This window comes from Chrysemys picta, chromosome 23 (assembly GCF_011386835.1).
Source record: "Chrysemys picta bellii isolate R12L10 chromosome 23, ASM1138683v2, whole genome shotgun sequence".
In the NCBI taxonomy this organism is placed as follows: Eukaryota; Metazoa; Chordata; order Testudines; family Emydidae; genus Chrysemys; species Chrysemys picta.
This window is the reverse complement of record NC_088813.1, coordinates 14,492,831-14,508,081: the sequence shown is the minus strand read 5'-3', so window position 1 is coordinate 14,508,081 and position 15,251 is coordinate 14,492,831. Positions and strand designations below refer to the sequence as shown.

The 15,251-nt window shown below is 55.7% G+C and overlaps 1 protein-coding gene across 9 annotated transcripts in view; it reads right to left on the bottom strand.

Annotated features, from left to right (window-relative positions):
- The window catches only part of COL16A1 (collagen type XVI alpha 1 chain), a 163,753-nt gene that overhangs the window by 82,169 nt on the left and 66,333 nt on the right, over positions 1-15,251 (bottom strand). For 7 of the 9 annotated variants that reach the window (XM_065577009.1, XM_065577010.1, XM_065577011.1 and 4 more), the window contains exon 2: positions 4,852-4,974. In XM_065577009.1, coding sequence (XP_065433081.1) covers positions 4,852-4,974 — 123 coding nt within the window. Of the gene's footprint in view, positions 1-4,851; positions 4,975-7,886; positions 8,262-15,251 lie in introns of those variants that run through there. The other 2 variants (XM_024104257.3, XM_065577017.1) reach the window with 1 other exon arrangement.

Genomic DNA, 15,251 nt, shown 5'->3' with positions numbered 1-15,251 from the left:
GTTTGCAGTCCCTGTAAGGCCCCGTGCCAGAGCAGGGTGGAGCGGCCGTAGCGTGAAGAAGAGCTATGCATACAGGGGATAATTTCGCTCTCACTGAAATGCAGCTTCTTCTGGGGTGGCAGCTGTTTAACAGCTCACAGCAACACCAGCCATCAGCTGAGGAGAGGAAAAGGAGAATACTGCATCCAACTGAATCGGCTGTGTGTGTGTGTGGGGGGGGGAAGGGTATCACAAAACACAGATTTGGGCAAGGAACTGAGGCAGGCATTGTCAGGGTCTGTTTCCGGGATTTCCGGGGGTAGCTGCACATGAGCGAAGGCTGCAGAGGAATTGCTTGTGCAAGTTGAAGGAGAAGTTTCTGCAATGGTGCCGTCCTCCTGGCAGCTTTCCTTTGCCTGCTCTCAGATGCCAGAGCAGAGTTGAATCCCAAAATATCCTTCCAGTGGAATCAGCCTAAGCCAGGAAAAAGTGTGCGTGGGGGGAGAGGATATGCCAGGCCTGTCTTAGTCCAGAATGGAGAGTCTGTCCAAAGAAGAATCCTCCTTTATACGAGCAGGCAGAGCCATGGAAAACAACCTGGAAAAGTTCAGTCCGCTTTGCCCATGTCTGTCTCTCTTCGGGGCTCCAGCACGTTGACTTGGCAGGATTGGTTGTGGTAACAGGGAGTGTTCCCCAGAGGCTGATTGGGAATTTGTATCCACAGGCGCACTTGAGGCAGGATGGCCCAGGGGCTAGGCCACTTACGTGGTGCCCAGAACACCTGGGTTCTATTCCAGCTCGGACACTAAGCAACTGGGGGCCTCTCTCCGTGCCTCGGTTTCCTCGCCCATCCTGTGTAGAGCATGAGCTCTTTGAGGCAGGGCCTGTCTCTCACCCCGTGGTGTGATGGGGGCTTGTTGGCGGGGCACCTCAAGTTGCTACCATAGTGCAAATAATTATCCAGTGAGTAACACGTGGCCCTTGGGCTGGATTCTCAGAAGGGCACTGTACCAATCTGGGCCCCTTTGATGCCTCTGAGCGGTTCTGCAAATCTGGCTACACGGGTCCAAGCAACGCAGCTCCGATTTCAGGGAACGAAGTCTCACCCGCGGGAGTTAGTTGCAAAAGCTGTTCTACAACCGAACTAGCAACAATCACACCAGCTCACAGGCAGTTGGCAAAGAGAGGACGGGAAAATTCATGGGTGAAACCCTTTGATCTGCTAAATGCCATTCCCCTCCCAAGGACGCTGCAGATTGCGCACTAACAACGGATAGAACAAAAGCTTCGAATGGGACGATCTCGGGTTCCCACATTCCCGTGGGGTGCTGGTACCGACGGGAGGAGAAAAGGGGAGAACCCGGGGCGGGAAAAGGGGCACACAAGACAGGCTGTAAACCGAAAGGAGTCTCGTGATCGTTGTGACAGTGAGCAGCAGGTTCCCATGGGGAATGCTTTCCCCGTTCCTTTGATTTCAGAGTGAGTTCTCTTTGCTCTGGGGTCGCAGGTGTATTATTATTCATGGAGCCCCTCTATGAGCAGCAGCAGGTGGCAGGGCCCTGCCGGTTGGCTTCCCCGGGGAGGAGACGTGGAGTCGGGGTATATTCTAAGTGACTTGCCACCGCACAAGCCTCCTCCCAGCCAGCTCGTCTACAAAGCGGCCAGTTTAATCGCACGCGAGCCTGCCTGGTCAGAGCACCAGGGCTCCTGTATTCAGATCCCAGCCCCCTGAGCAGCTCCCGGATCCCATCTCGCCGACCAAGTTACGCCACTTGGCCTTCCCAGCTAGTGTCCGAGTTTACTCCTGCAAGCCCCGTTTGGCTGGCCAGGCGCAGAGCCCACTGCTGCTGCAAGCGTTTCGGTTGCTTCTGCGTGCATGGAGTTGCTTGCTTGTGCACATGCCCAGCTCGGCACATGCACGCTGCAAGCCGGGGGCGGATGGAGAGGTGTGACCCGGCCGAAGGAGCCCAGCAAGTCCAGGGGTCAGATCCCCAGTGGGACAGCAGCTCTCTCCATGGCCTGGGCGGAGTCACCTCTCCACATTAGCCTCCCCATCTGCAAGAGGCGGGCATGGATTCCTCCGGCCCCCAGGTGCGTGCCAAGGCCGAATCAGCTGATATCCTCCGAGTGCTTAGCCGGCGATAAATGCTGGGCTCTTCCCTGGGGTCTCCCCACTGTAGTTCCCCGTGTCTCCCTTTGATCCCAGGCCCGAGACCTGTAGTAACAGAGAACACAACTGAACCCAGCCGGCGCCAAGTCCTCACACCCACCGCGGGGAGCAGCCTGACTTGGCCAGGGGCAGGCGCACGATGATCTAATGAGCCTAAGAGCCGAGCTCCGGCACGTGCTCACGGGCGAAGGAGCCTGCTGGTGTCCAGCTGGCAGCAAGAGTCCCGCTAATAGCAAGAGGGGTCTGTGCCAAGCAGGAGGCCCTGTTACTGACCTCAGTGCAGGCTGCGGCCCCGCCCAGCGGGGCAGCAAACTCCCCGGCCCTCTCTGCCTGGGATGATTCAAGGAGTCCCCACCCCACGGGAAAGCAGGGCCCCGGCTGCCAAGCGAGGCTCCTGATCATCGCTGGCTGCAAGATTGCGGAGGGCGCATGCTCCGGCGCTCGGCTGCCTGCCCGGCTCCGACGTCTCATGGCATCCGTCAGCAGAGCCAGCGCCGAAGCAAGCAGGGCTCCGGGCCGGGAAAGGGGAAGGAGCAGGGAGGAGTGTTGGGAGCCCTACTGGGGTGGGGGGCTGCATCCTCGGCCTGGCCATGCTAGCAAGGACTTGGGGCCAGGTCAGCAGTTTATGGGCTGCTCGACTGAGCCGCCCCGACCCTTAGGGGCCAGAGGAGAAGGGAATCCACGCAGGGTGGCTACAGCACTTTAACCTGCAGGCCTCCACGGCTCATCCCAGTCCCTAGAACCCCCACGTCTCTCTCCAAATGACTGATTCCAAGGTTCCCATATAGCCCGGCTTGACCCCCTCCCCTATATCCTGAATGCGAATCTCCTGGCTCTGCTGATTCGCAGGCAGGAACCTTGCCACCTCTCCTGCCTGGCATCTGCCTTGTAGAGACCGAGGGCCTGAATCTCCATCGCCTGGCCTCCCTCCCCCACCCTTCCAGCTCTGCACTCACTCTGCGCGCTGGGGCAGGCCAGGGAGAGTCAGGCCTAGAGAGGGCATGACGGCACCGACCGCCCATTGAGATCAGTTTGAGTCTCTCTGGGCCCCAGTTCCCCATTGGTGCAATGGGGATATAGCCCTGCCCTGGCTTTCGGGGCATTGCAAGGGGAAATGTGGGCAGCACCAGGAGGCACTCGGATACTCTGCCGGTGGGAACCAGGAAAATACCTTCAATAGTGAGATCACCAGCCTCGGTCTACAGAGCTGGGAACTGACCCCGCGTCCCCTGGCTCCCAGCCCGGTGCCTTGCCCGCTCGGCCACCTTTCCTCCCTGTGCCGCCCGCCACAAAGGGGCGGCAAACCCCACGACAGTCACATCGCAGACCCATCCCGCAGGGCAGCCTGTGCATACCGCCGTGCCATCAGCACGCTGCCTCGCCCTCAAAGGCATCTCAGGGCACTCGGATGGGCTGACGGCTGTCGGACGGCCCCATGGAGATGGGGAAAAGCAGGACCCCTGCACCTGCGCTCACCTGCCATGAGCAGCGGGCGCCTGGAGAGCTGCCCATCAGGGGTTCAGCTCAGAGCAGCATTCGAGCTTGGGAGGGACGCGGGGGGAAGATGCCAGTCATACTGACCTCCCCAGAGCCCTGGGCACCATCCCCTGACTATAGACAACATCATTCCAGCTGGCTCAACGCGGGCACCACCCCTGCTCCAGGGGGCCACCTGCTGCCAGCGACCGGTTTGCCCGCCCCGCACCGGGATCACTCGTGAGCAGCAGGCGCTGACTCAGTGATAGCTGCGCAGAAAGCGTGAACAACGCACGCTGGGGATGGAGCATTGTCCTTCTCTGAGCACAAGCGAGCCAGGCACTGGTGGGAGACCCTGGCCTGCGGAGGGGGGGGAGGGGGGGCTTAGTTAAAGGGCAGCGCACCCCAGCAGCTCCACAACAGAGGTTATTCGGGCTCCCAGAGCCACTCCCCACTGGCTGGGGATGTTAGAGAAAGAGGACAATCTAGTGGTTAATGCACAGGGCTGGGAGCCAGGACACCTGGGTTCCATCCCTGGCTGCCCCTCCCTGTGTGAATGGGGGTGGTGGGGACTGGCTCCCTACTCTGCGAGAAGAGCTCGGAGAGCCTCAGCTGGGAGGTGCAGCACGTGTGCATTTGATACCCAGGAACAGCGCTGATGTGCCAAGGACAGCACCCCTTGCAGGAACGAGTCGTCAGGCTGTGCTCGGCTACCGCGCTCTGCAGACTGGGATACCGGCTCCGAGTACGAAACGCCCCGCGTCTCTGACAGCCACCTGAGCAGCTGCCTGGGAAAAGCAGACCCCTCCCCACACCCGCACGCAGCGCTGCCCACTGCAACACGCTGGCACTGGGATTTGAACCCACCACCCCCTGGCACATACAGACAGAGACCTGACCCCTCCCTTCCTACCCATGGCTCTGCCAGTGCATCTCATTCCTGCCCTGCAGCCCCCCTGCTAGTCCAGCCCTGGGCTCCCCAAACACAGCTCAGCCAATGCCCCTAAATCCTGACCCACACCCCCCCATGTTATCCCAGCCCTGGGATCCCCAAACACAGCTCAGCTGGTGCCCCTCAATCCCAGCCCCCATTGCTAGTCCCGCCCTAGACTCCCTGCCAATCCCCTAAATCCCCCTCCATCCCAGTCGTAGGTCCCCCAGACACAGCTGGGCCAGTGCCCTGCAGACGTAGCACCCAGCTATTCCATTCTGAGTGCCACTCTTACCTGCTTTGGATGCAAGGAGCTTCCCTCCTGTACAGGTGCCAAGGAGGCCAGCTAGGCAGAGAGCAGAGACCCAGGCTCCCAACATGGTGCCCTCAGGTGGGTCAGGGGCCAACGCTGCTGCCTCTAGAAGTGGAAGAAACCAGTCATAAGTAATATGCCCAGTGCAGATGGGCACAATCCTCTCCTTAGCGCCCGTGAGCCTGGCCCTGCTGTCCCCGCTAGGATCCATTCAGGTCAGTGGGCAGGGGCGTCAGGGGACTTAAAGGGCACAGTACGTGGCACATGCATGGTCTGCAGAGCTGGTGCTATGGGAAGTTCAGGCCCAAGGCACAACACACAGGAACAGTCACTTGCTAACAGGCCCATTCACAAAGCCCCGGCTCAGTAGGGATGGGCCCAAACCAAACCCCAGATCTCTGGGACGTCCAGCTCCAGGATTCGCTGCTCTGACCCGGCCAGCCCCGTAGTGAAGGGAATGGCAGAGATGTCTGTGCCCAAGCTCAGCATCAGAACCTGCTCTTTCACCCACCCCTGCTGTAAACACCTGGGTGTGTATCATACCCGGGGGATCAAGCATGCCTGTCGCCGTTCGCACTTGGGTCTACGGATGGCTGCCCCAAAGAGCAAGCCAAGAGACAAGCGCCGGCTAGGGAGAGACTGGGGAGTCAGCCAGGGCTACAAGGAAACACTGAGATGAGACAGACACCGCGTGGGGGAAGGGGTAGGGCACACCCGCAGAGCGATCAATGTGATGGCAGCAAACATCACAGTACCACGGGGAAAAGCTAACGCACAGGAGAGGAGAATTCAGTCGCCTTCTGCTGCAGCTACTGCACCAACGCAACCCTGACGCAGCCTTACTAGTCCATGCGTGCTCTCAAAGCAACCACAGCTGTCCCGCCACCCACAAAACCACTCCAGGAGCACGATACGGGATGGAGAAAACTCAAAGGTCCCGAGCCTGGAGAAACGTTTGGAGAGAGAAAAAAAACCGAGGAGTCCTTGTGGCACCTTAGAGACTAACAAATTTATTGGGGCATAAGCTTGCGTGGGCTAGAACCCACTTCATCAGATCGGATGTGAGTTGACTTACCAAGTGGGAGGTCAGTCTAACGAGACAATTCAATTGACAGCCGGCTATCAAGGGAGGAAAAATAACTTTTCAAGTGGTAAGAGAGAAGCCTCGTTAGACTGACCTCACACTTGGTAAAGCAACCCCCATCCTTTCATGTATTTATACCTGCTCCTGTATTTTCCACTCCATGCATCGGATGAAGTGGGTTCTAGCCCACGAAAGCTTATGCCCAAATAAATCAGTTAGTCTCTAAGGTGCCACAAGGACGCCTTGGGTTTTTTTGCTGAGACAGACTAACCCGGCTACCACTGAAACCTGTCATCATGCAAGGCTTCGGAGAGATGTTCCTCTAAGCCTCTCTCTCTGGAAACCTCATCAGACGTCGCTAAATCCACCAGGAACAGATTTTGACCAGCTGATCCCAACAGGACATTTTGTAGGCTAATGTTTTTAACATGCACTAAATAACCCCATCGAGACTTTTTTTACGTTCCCCCAGTGAAACTGATCAATCATGGCACTAAAACCGTCATCTGAAAAGACCGACCATCTGGGTGGCTTTTTGCTGGGGTTTTCTGGGGCTGTTTTTAACTCCTCGAACAGTTGCATTGAATGTACTCTATCGCTTGCTTTGGCCACGAAGCCCTAGCAAGGAGAAAAATCTTGCCCCTAATAAGAAACCGATGGGTGGGAAAGGATTTTTTTGTTGCTCAACCTCTCCAAGAAGAAAGGGAAATGCTGTCGCGATGACAATTTTCCTGCAGTAAATGCTGTAAAAGAGCGCGGTGGAAACTTACCAACAATTTGCAAAATGAAAACAGGAGGGGAAGGAGGGGGGAGAAACGTTACTGCCAAGTTTTGTGTTAGTCTCCTAGTTTTCTCCCAGGCACCTCATGCCTGACTCTTGCCTCTGAAGTCATGCAAGAGCACCTATTGCTGCCGCGTTTCAAAGATTAAAATCTGGCAGCCTATGCTTTAAACTTCATCCCGGATGGAATCCCCTTTGACTTTCATGGTGTGAAAACCGCCTGTCTTACTGCCCCAAGGCCGGCTTTGAACCCCACGCACATCCAGAGGGTCCCACCAGGGGGCAGAGCACTGATAAAAAGAAGACCAGCCATTAACCCTAAGCCAGGCGATGTGTTAACATAGTGGCATTAACCCGTGATTGACGCGGAAGGTAAAGGGGCCGGTAAAGAAGTCTTCACCAGCCTGCAAACCCGGAATAAATCAGAGCTTGCTCCATAAACCACATGTCATAACATCCTTTACTCACCCCATGCAGGGGTGGGGTGGGGGGCAGGGACAGGGGAAGCCCCAAATCATCAAACTGACCTCCTGTGCAGGACAGCCACCAACCCCCAGCCAGCACCCGCAAGGAACTTTAAAAGATCTCCCCGGTTCCAGAGCAATTTTGTTTGACCCTTCGGTAAAAACTAACATCTACGAAGCAGCTGATTCTTCATGGTCCCTTTGGTAGCCCCTGAGCCAGGATTCACCGTGTATAAAACATGTAGGTGCATGTTGGGAATTGAGAGTCGCTGCTCGCCAAACAGCGAGATCTTTGTTCCCGTGAATGTTTCCCATCTCCCGATAGTTTCCACTCCGGAGCGCTGGGTCGACGCAAGCCAAGGGCTTGGACTGATCAGCTTCCAGGCCCCCCTGTGCAGGCTGGGAATCACAAGCACTGCTGGATGCTGGAGTAGGTAATCAAGAAAACAGCAGCCTCCACAAAGGGGAAACACAACCCGTGTTGTGCAGCATGCCCCGGCTACACACTGCCCTCTGGCCGTGGTGACTCGCTGCCTCTGCCTGTCGGGAACGGAGATACGTCCCCGTCCCTGTCCCCCAAGCAAACCTCCCTGCCGGAGAAGGACTCACGCGGGTTAAAAAGTCCTGGGGGTTCCAAGCAGCTGTTAAGTCAGGCCCCAGCCTGAGCGAGAGGTTAGTAGCCACTTACCTGCCAAAGAACCGAGGCGCTTGTGGGGTTAGATGCAGTTCAGACGGGGAGCCGGCTTTGAGACCATGTCTGCAATTCGGGGAGCGGGAGGTCCCGGGCGGGAAAGGCAGCGAGAGGATGCACGCGTCAGCAGGACACGCCGGCGGTCCCACAGAGCTGTTCCTGGCAGTCGGTCGCTCCAACTTCTCGATGGTCGGGGAAGATTTATTCCGGAGGGGGGGGAGCTTTCGAATCCTTGCGGCGGAGGGAACGAAGCAGATCTCCTCAGAGCACCACTGACATCTTCTGGCCCTGGCCTCCTCTCAGCCCTCTCTCCTGCTCTGCCTTTCCCTCCCGAGAGCGAGCGCTGACTGTGCGCAGAGAACTTGCTGCTCTGCCAGGCCCCCGAGCTGGAAACGACAAGCCATTCAACGTGTTGGAATGCTGGAGCAGCTTAATCAAGCCCAGCTGGGACAGGCACGGCGCCGCAAGGCAGGGAAAGCCTCTCGCAGCGCACGGGAGCTAGCGTCTGACACATTGCCCCGAGGCGGGACTCGAACACGCTACTCGTTCCCGTTATCCCCTAGAACAACACCCCCACCTCCCGGCGACTGAGGATCAGAACAATCCTGCCCTGGTGTGCTTAATGGGACACCTGGAGGCTCCTTGCTGATGGGTGGGGACAAATCGCCAGGCCCTTTTAAGAGTCGTGGGTGGGACAGATATGCTCTAGCCTTCTCCCCACCTAGCCCCCTTGCTCCACCCTGTTCCCCCCCACTTGGACACAGGAGCCAGCCCAGGGCATCTGAAATGCTGGGCACTGTAATAATACCTGGCACATCTCACAGTGCTTTACACGTGTGACTCCCCGTTTTACAGAGAGGGGAAACTGAGGCAGAGTCAGGGCCACAGCTCAGAGGAAGGATGGCCCAACGGGCAGGGAACTCAGGTCTGAGTCCCAGGCTAGTGAAGTCCCTGCTCTGCCACAAACTCGCTGTGACTTGGGCAAGTCACTTAGCCCCGCTGTGCCTCACTTTCCCATCTGTACAATGGGGATAAGGGCTCTGCCCTGCCTCCCAGAGGCATGGTGAGGACAGATACATTACAGACTGTGAGGTCCCCTCAGATATTACACTAAAGGGGGGGGCAGATAAGTACTAGCCACCCAGACTTTAGTCACAGAACCACGCTGTCTCTTCTACAATGGCCAGAGGGGATGTTTCCTTGGGCTATTTCCCCCGGCACAGTGACCGGCCTGCCATGACGGCTGCAGTGTGGGGTGTGACATTCAGAACACGGCTGCCTTCCTTTCAGCACCATAATGCTACCTTTGCTCCTCTCTAGACAGCCCACGTGGAGGCGGAGGGGGGCACCTTGCTTGGCTGCGGGGGGATGGGGCCTGTGCACGGGGCCAGAGTTCACAGCACCGTGTCGACCCTCGGAGCAGAGCATTGTGGGTTTATATGGCTGGAAGTTTTTCTCCCATCGGAGCAATTGTGTCCAAGCCTGGCATTCGCTTCTCCATGTGCCGCGAGGCCGAGCTGCTAAAATAGGACTAAAATAGCTTTTCTAAAACTCCTTGGTGCGGCCAGCCCCGCCGAGCCAACACGGCTCCGGAGAGGGAGCCTGGTTTGATTCTGGTTCACACATCAGCAGCATGGCTTCCAGATGCAGCCGCTACTCCGAGGGGGCGGGATGCATCAGCCAGGAAGATCACGGCTCGGTTCCCAGGGCCCAGGTGGGCTTTGCGGTGCCGGCACCAACAGGATTGCGCAGCTCCGACATCTGCGCTGGGAAGGGAACAAACACAGAACCTCACGCTCCAATTGCCAGAGTAAAACGACGCTTGGCAATGTAGTTCTAATCAGGACAGCTGCATCCATGGGGCCTGATTCTGAGTTACATTACGTCCCCTGCAGGAAACAGACCCTCAGCTCAGGTATATGCTTGCGCCCAGTCCCCGGTGCAGAGGGTGGATTGGGGGTTTGGCTGGAGCACCCTGGATTACAGCTATTCTCTGCCCCCCTTGGCCCAGACGGGTCCATGGAGGTGAGTGTGTGAGTTACAACAGCCTTGTGGCCGCTCTATCTGACACCACGTTCCAAGCAGGCCCCTGCAGAGCCCTGCAATAGGAACATGGAATGAGCCAGCCCTCCCCTGCAGGATCCGGGCCAGCGTCGGGCCCCTGAAGGACACAAGAAGCTGCCGACAAGCAGAAAACAGTTGTGGGGGGATGGGGGTAAATATGGCGAAATGCAAACAGCTCACACACTGCAGGGGGCTGGCACGGAGGTCAGCAGAGTTCAGCCTCCATCTGTTCTTCCCCAACCACTGACCCGGGCGCTAGATCCTCCTCTGGATCGCCTCTCGCTGCCCATTGCCACGGGCTGCCTCCCCCACACTGAGCGCCCATCGCTGATAGAGCCAGCTCTCTCCGCCACTCGCCCCCTCTGCCTCCCCCAGGGCTTCCCGCCAAGGATGGAAAAGAAGTGCGAGGCGCAGAGAGAGGCCTCCAGCCCCACGGTAATGACAAAACCACAGACAGCAAGCGCTTAGCAAGCCCCCGCCACGTTCTGCAAGACCCGCTGAGTCAGGCAAAAATCGCAGCCTCCGTCCAACCACAAGGATTCCCGTTTGAAACAAAGGCCGCCACTTAGAACTTGCAGGAATTGATTTTCCACCAGCAGCCGCTATTATGCCTGGCTGGGCTGAACGGGAAATCACTGAGCCAAGACAGGGAAGGGAGCCGTCAGCGTAGTAGAGGCAGTTGTGTCACACAGGCGCGTGTTCACACCCGCTACCTTTTCCACGCGCCGAACCAGCGACGGCAGGATTCCGCTCCCAGGTCGCCCCATTGGTGCTTGGAGCTGCTACGGAGAGGGGAGCTGCACGCGGCATCCGCAGGAGGGTACCCAGCCATCGCACCTGGGCAGTGGAAAACGGTTGCTAGAAATACCTGATTGAGGATTAACACTTAAAAGGGAATTTCCCAAGATGGGAAACTGACCGGACAGATACATCAGGCTGCTCCTTTGAGATGTGGGGCTGGGGAGTCCACAAAGCTGCTTGCGTCCCCTGCGTCTGTTCGCCTGCAGCACTTTTCAACCTCAGCCAGTGTCATTGGGAATCCAGCCCACAGGGGCCACATCAGATCAGACCATTGCCTGAGCCGGTCCTGCCTCCTGCTACAGCCGGTAGCTGAACCTTCAGAAGGTGACAGAAAACTCTATCATTGCCAACTGTGCAAGGCTGCAGGGGAGGTGGGAATAACCCTTCCTGACCCCTGCAGCGATCAGCTCTGAAGCATGAGGGATAGCTCAGTGGTTTGAGCATTGGCCTGCTAAACCTAGGGTTGTGAGTTCAATCCTTGAGGGGGCCACTTGGGGATCTGGGGCAAAATCAGTACTTGGTCCTGCCTAGTGAAGGCAGGGGGCTGGACTTGATGACCTTTCAAGGTCCCTTCCAGTTCTAGGAGATGGGATATCTCCATTAATAAAAAGAAAAAAAAATGATGTTTCATGACCTCTGCAACGATAAGCAGTCCTACACTTGTTCAAACCTCTTAAAATCCCACCATGGTACTTAACTCTTTGATCTCCTGTGGCAATGACCTCCACCAGGCAAAGCTTGGTCTATAAGGAAGGATAGTCTTGTGGCTAGGGAACTGACATGGGATTCTGGAGATCTGTATTCAATTCTCTGTGTGACCTTGGGTTTATTACAATACGAAAAAATCCGTGCCTCAGTTATCCCGTCAGTAAAATGGGAGTAATAATTCTTCCTTTTCTTCCACCTCTCATCTATTAGATCACGGGCTTTTGGGGGGCAGGCGCTGTCTCTCATTGTGTCCGTACAGTGCTTGGCGCAGTGGGGCCCTGCTCTCAGCTGGGATCTCCAAGCACGACCAAAATACAAATAATAATTTCCTTGTATTTATTCTACCCAATAAGTACGGATGTGCCGGTCTCTGATGCCCACAAACTTTGGGGACTGAGAAATTCAGCTCCTAGCTGAGCCCATCCCTCGCTTTTCCATCTTTCCCCCCACCTGGCTCTCCCCTCCCCTAGGAGAGGATAGCGAGGACTGACTGCATTCAACTGGTTTCTTCCCTAACGATGACAAATCTATTTACACCGAGGCTTTACAAATGAGCATTAGAGATGCAAGCATCTCAATAAACATGCTCCTCGTTAACAACTGGTATTTATTCAGCCCACAGTAAATAAGCCGTCATGAGTGAACCAAACGGTGCAATCAGCGCTCGGTTCAAATCCTCCCCATTTATTCTGGCGACAGTCCCCAAGACAGGGTATTTATTCCTTAGCTAGTTACACACAGGGATAATTAAGGGGTAATTAAAGCAACTGGGTATGAAACATAACCAAACTTCTATCATTCCTTTTTATTGGACAATTATTTTCCCAAAGCTGCTCTTTGTTTAAACCAAGCAAAGGCTATTAAATAACTGAGTTTAGGAATAAATGTGTAAAAATGACGGTGATTTGTGCATCTAACATAATGGCTTCTATCGCAGCAGCGGGGAAACAGCAGCAGCAGAGACTGATCTGGTATCGCATCAAAGTGAGACATAAGGCACGAACGGATTAGATAATAAACTGTGCTTATTAGCTAGCCCCACTGCTCCCTCTGACTTGCATTAATTGAGCCCCACGGCACCTGTGTGCAGTGGGAGATACAGTTATGGCAGGTGCAAACAGGGGGCGCTGTTACACTTAGTCTTACAAGTTCTTTTTCTGAGCGGGTGAGCGCTGTTCGGTCTTTGAAGACTTGCCGTGTTGTTGTTCGTTTGACGCGGCCGTGTCTTGCTGGGGGAGCTGTTGCAAGCAGCAAGACTCTGCGCCCATCTGGCTAAGGGGGGGTCAATTCTTGGGGAGGAGCGGAGTTGCTCCTTGAAAACTAGGGCTCGGCCTTGGGCTGAGATTCCTGAAAGTGGAGTTTGCTTGGAGACCACCTCTGTCCCTGGGCTGGTGCCCTGAGGGAGAATAAACAAGCTACGCTAAGAAAGTACCCAGATCTCACTGATTTTCCCTCCACGTGGAGCTGCAAGGCCCAGACACCATCAGGAATAGAACCCAGGAGTCCTGATTCCCAGTTCCCTGCTCTAACAACCATCAGCAAAGTCCCCGCTGTGAACCACACAAACATCCTTCTCACAGGGGAAACATGCAGTAGCCCTGCCCACGTCCCAGTGGAGATGGGCCAAACTGGCAGGATGCAGCCTCTGCACCCAGAAGACCTGTGGGGTCCTCCCTAAACCCCCACTGGTCACCAATAGGGAGCATCTGAGGTGGACGTCGAACCATAGAGGGAAACGCCACCTGGAGCTCTAGTCACAGAATATCCCATCTGGACAACCATCAGGTGTGTGGACCACTAAGCGTGGGAGCCCTGCCACTCCCTCCCTCTGGTGGACTGGCATGGCCAGCCCTAATTCAAGGCACAAAGCAACGTAACGCTGAAGCAGAGGTGGAGGACTTTCTGCTTAGATGGGTTTAAGAGCCAGTTCCTGAGCTGAAGTCACCAGAGGGGAGACAGGTTTACGTGAGCTGAGGAGTTTTTTTTTAAAGAGCCTGAACGATAACGTCACAAATGTCTACCACGTAAAAAACGCGCAGGAGGGAGATGGTCCCAGCTAGCGTACTGATCTCCGCTGAACTGGTTTGTTACAGAGGTAACCAACACCCAGGGAAATAGAAAGCCATCGCACCAACCACTTAGGTATATTTTGCTGTCTTGTACTAGGATCCGGTGGTTAACGCAGGGCAGAGGTGGGAATTGGGAGCCAGGACTCCTGGGTTCTGTGGTGTTATTTGAGCCCTAGCAGGTCTGGTTAGCCTCACTGGTAAAGTTCATGAATTGTTACACGTGATCAGTTATATAAAACTGTTTAAGGAAAGATGAGAGGAGACAAAGGCTGATGTAATTTAGACAGACAGGGTCCACTGGTACCACTCAAAGGCTGAGTTAAGAGGACGACTGGTAAACAAGAGGAGCAGAGGACTGGACATCAATGAACGAAAATTGGTGTGTCAGAAATTAGGCCTAACTGGTGGGCAGAACTATGTGGATGGATGGTTCCACCCAGCTCCGTTTTGGGGCTCTTAAAAAAGACTTTAGGGGAGGGGGGGGGAAGAAAACAACCGCAGAGGAGGATTGGTTGCCGTGACCCCAGACCTTGATGCTCTGGTGGGGACAGGAGCGCCGCCAGCTTTTTTGCCGCCCTAGTCGGCAGAAGGTCCCGCCCCCGAAATGCCGCCCCCGACAGAGGCGGCGGAAGGTCCCACCCCCAAAATACCGACGACGACTGGGGCAGCCGAAGATCCAGCCGCCGCGGTCGCCAGCCCCCAAATGTTAGCACCCTAGGTGACCGCCTAGGTCGCCTAATGGGTTGCGCCGGCCCTGGGTGGGGACACCTGACCGTCACTGCTGCACTGGCGAGGATCCCAACCCGATACATGTGAGATCCTGCTCTGTCTTCCCCGCTCATGTGCTCCATTCAGCCCTTCTCCCACCCATCTTCCTCCTCTCCCCTCTCTCGTGGCTTTTCACCTGATCCGGAAATCCGCTGCACTGCAGAGCACAAGCACAGTGAGATGAGGTGGCCCATCCAGCTCTGCCCGGCTTGAGAAGGGCCAGTAGGGAGGGACCTGATATCCCTGGCTAAGGAGATGAGCTGGGGCTAGAACAACAGCTGTTGCGGATGACCTGTCAACCCAAAGAACCTGTCCATGACTGACCAGCCACCCTGTATCCTGAGACCACCACCAAGAGCCGTATTTTCTCCTTCTTCCCTGCCACATCTCTTCTCTCCCTCCCGCATCTGACTGTTGGGCTAACGCAGGCACATGACAGTCATTCCCAACTCAGAATTGAACAGAACTAATCCCTTTCTCCCCCCGCGCCGGCCAAGAGGACTGTTTGACTGAATAAGAGACTTTAACAATATTCACTGTCTCCAAAAAAAGGGACTTTGATAGATTTTTGGTTAAGTTGGTCTTGCACAACCCGTCAATTTCCATTTCAGTGCTGCTTATATTGTTTGGATGCTTCTCCTTTTGTGTGTGTCACTCAATACGTTTCTACCCTTTGGCAGGAATTGTATGGGGTGTTTACTAAGCAGGCAGAGGTCTGTATACCAACCCCCGAGCCTGGTTTAATGTTGGACGGTGATGGAGTGATGGAAACATCTTTAACTCTTTGGGCCCATATAGTCCATCTTAATGAATTCAACATTTTCATCACCCAGCTCTGCCACTACTTGCTGTGAGGAATGGGGCAGATCACTTGTGCCTCTGGCCGCCTTGACTTCCCCACCAAGAAAACAGGAACACCACGTATTTCCATCACTGGGTTTGCCAAAGGTAA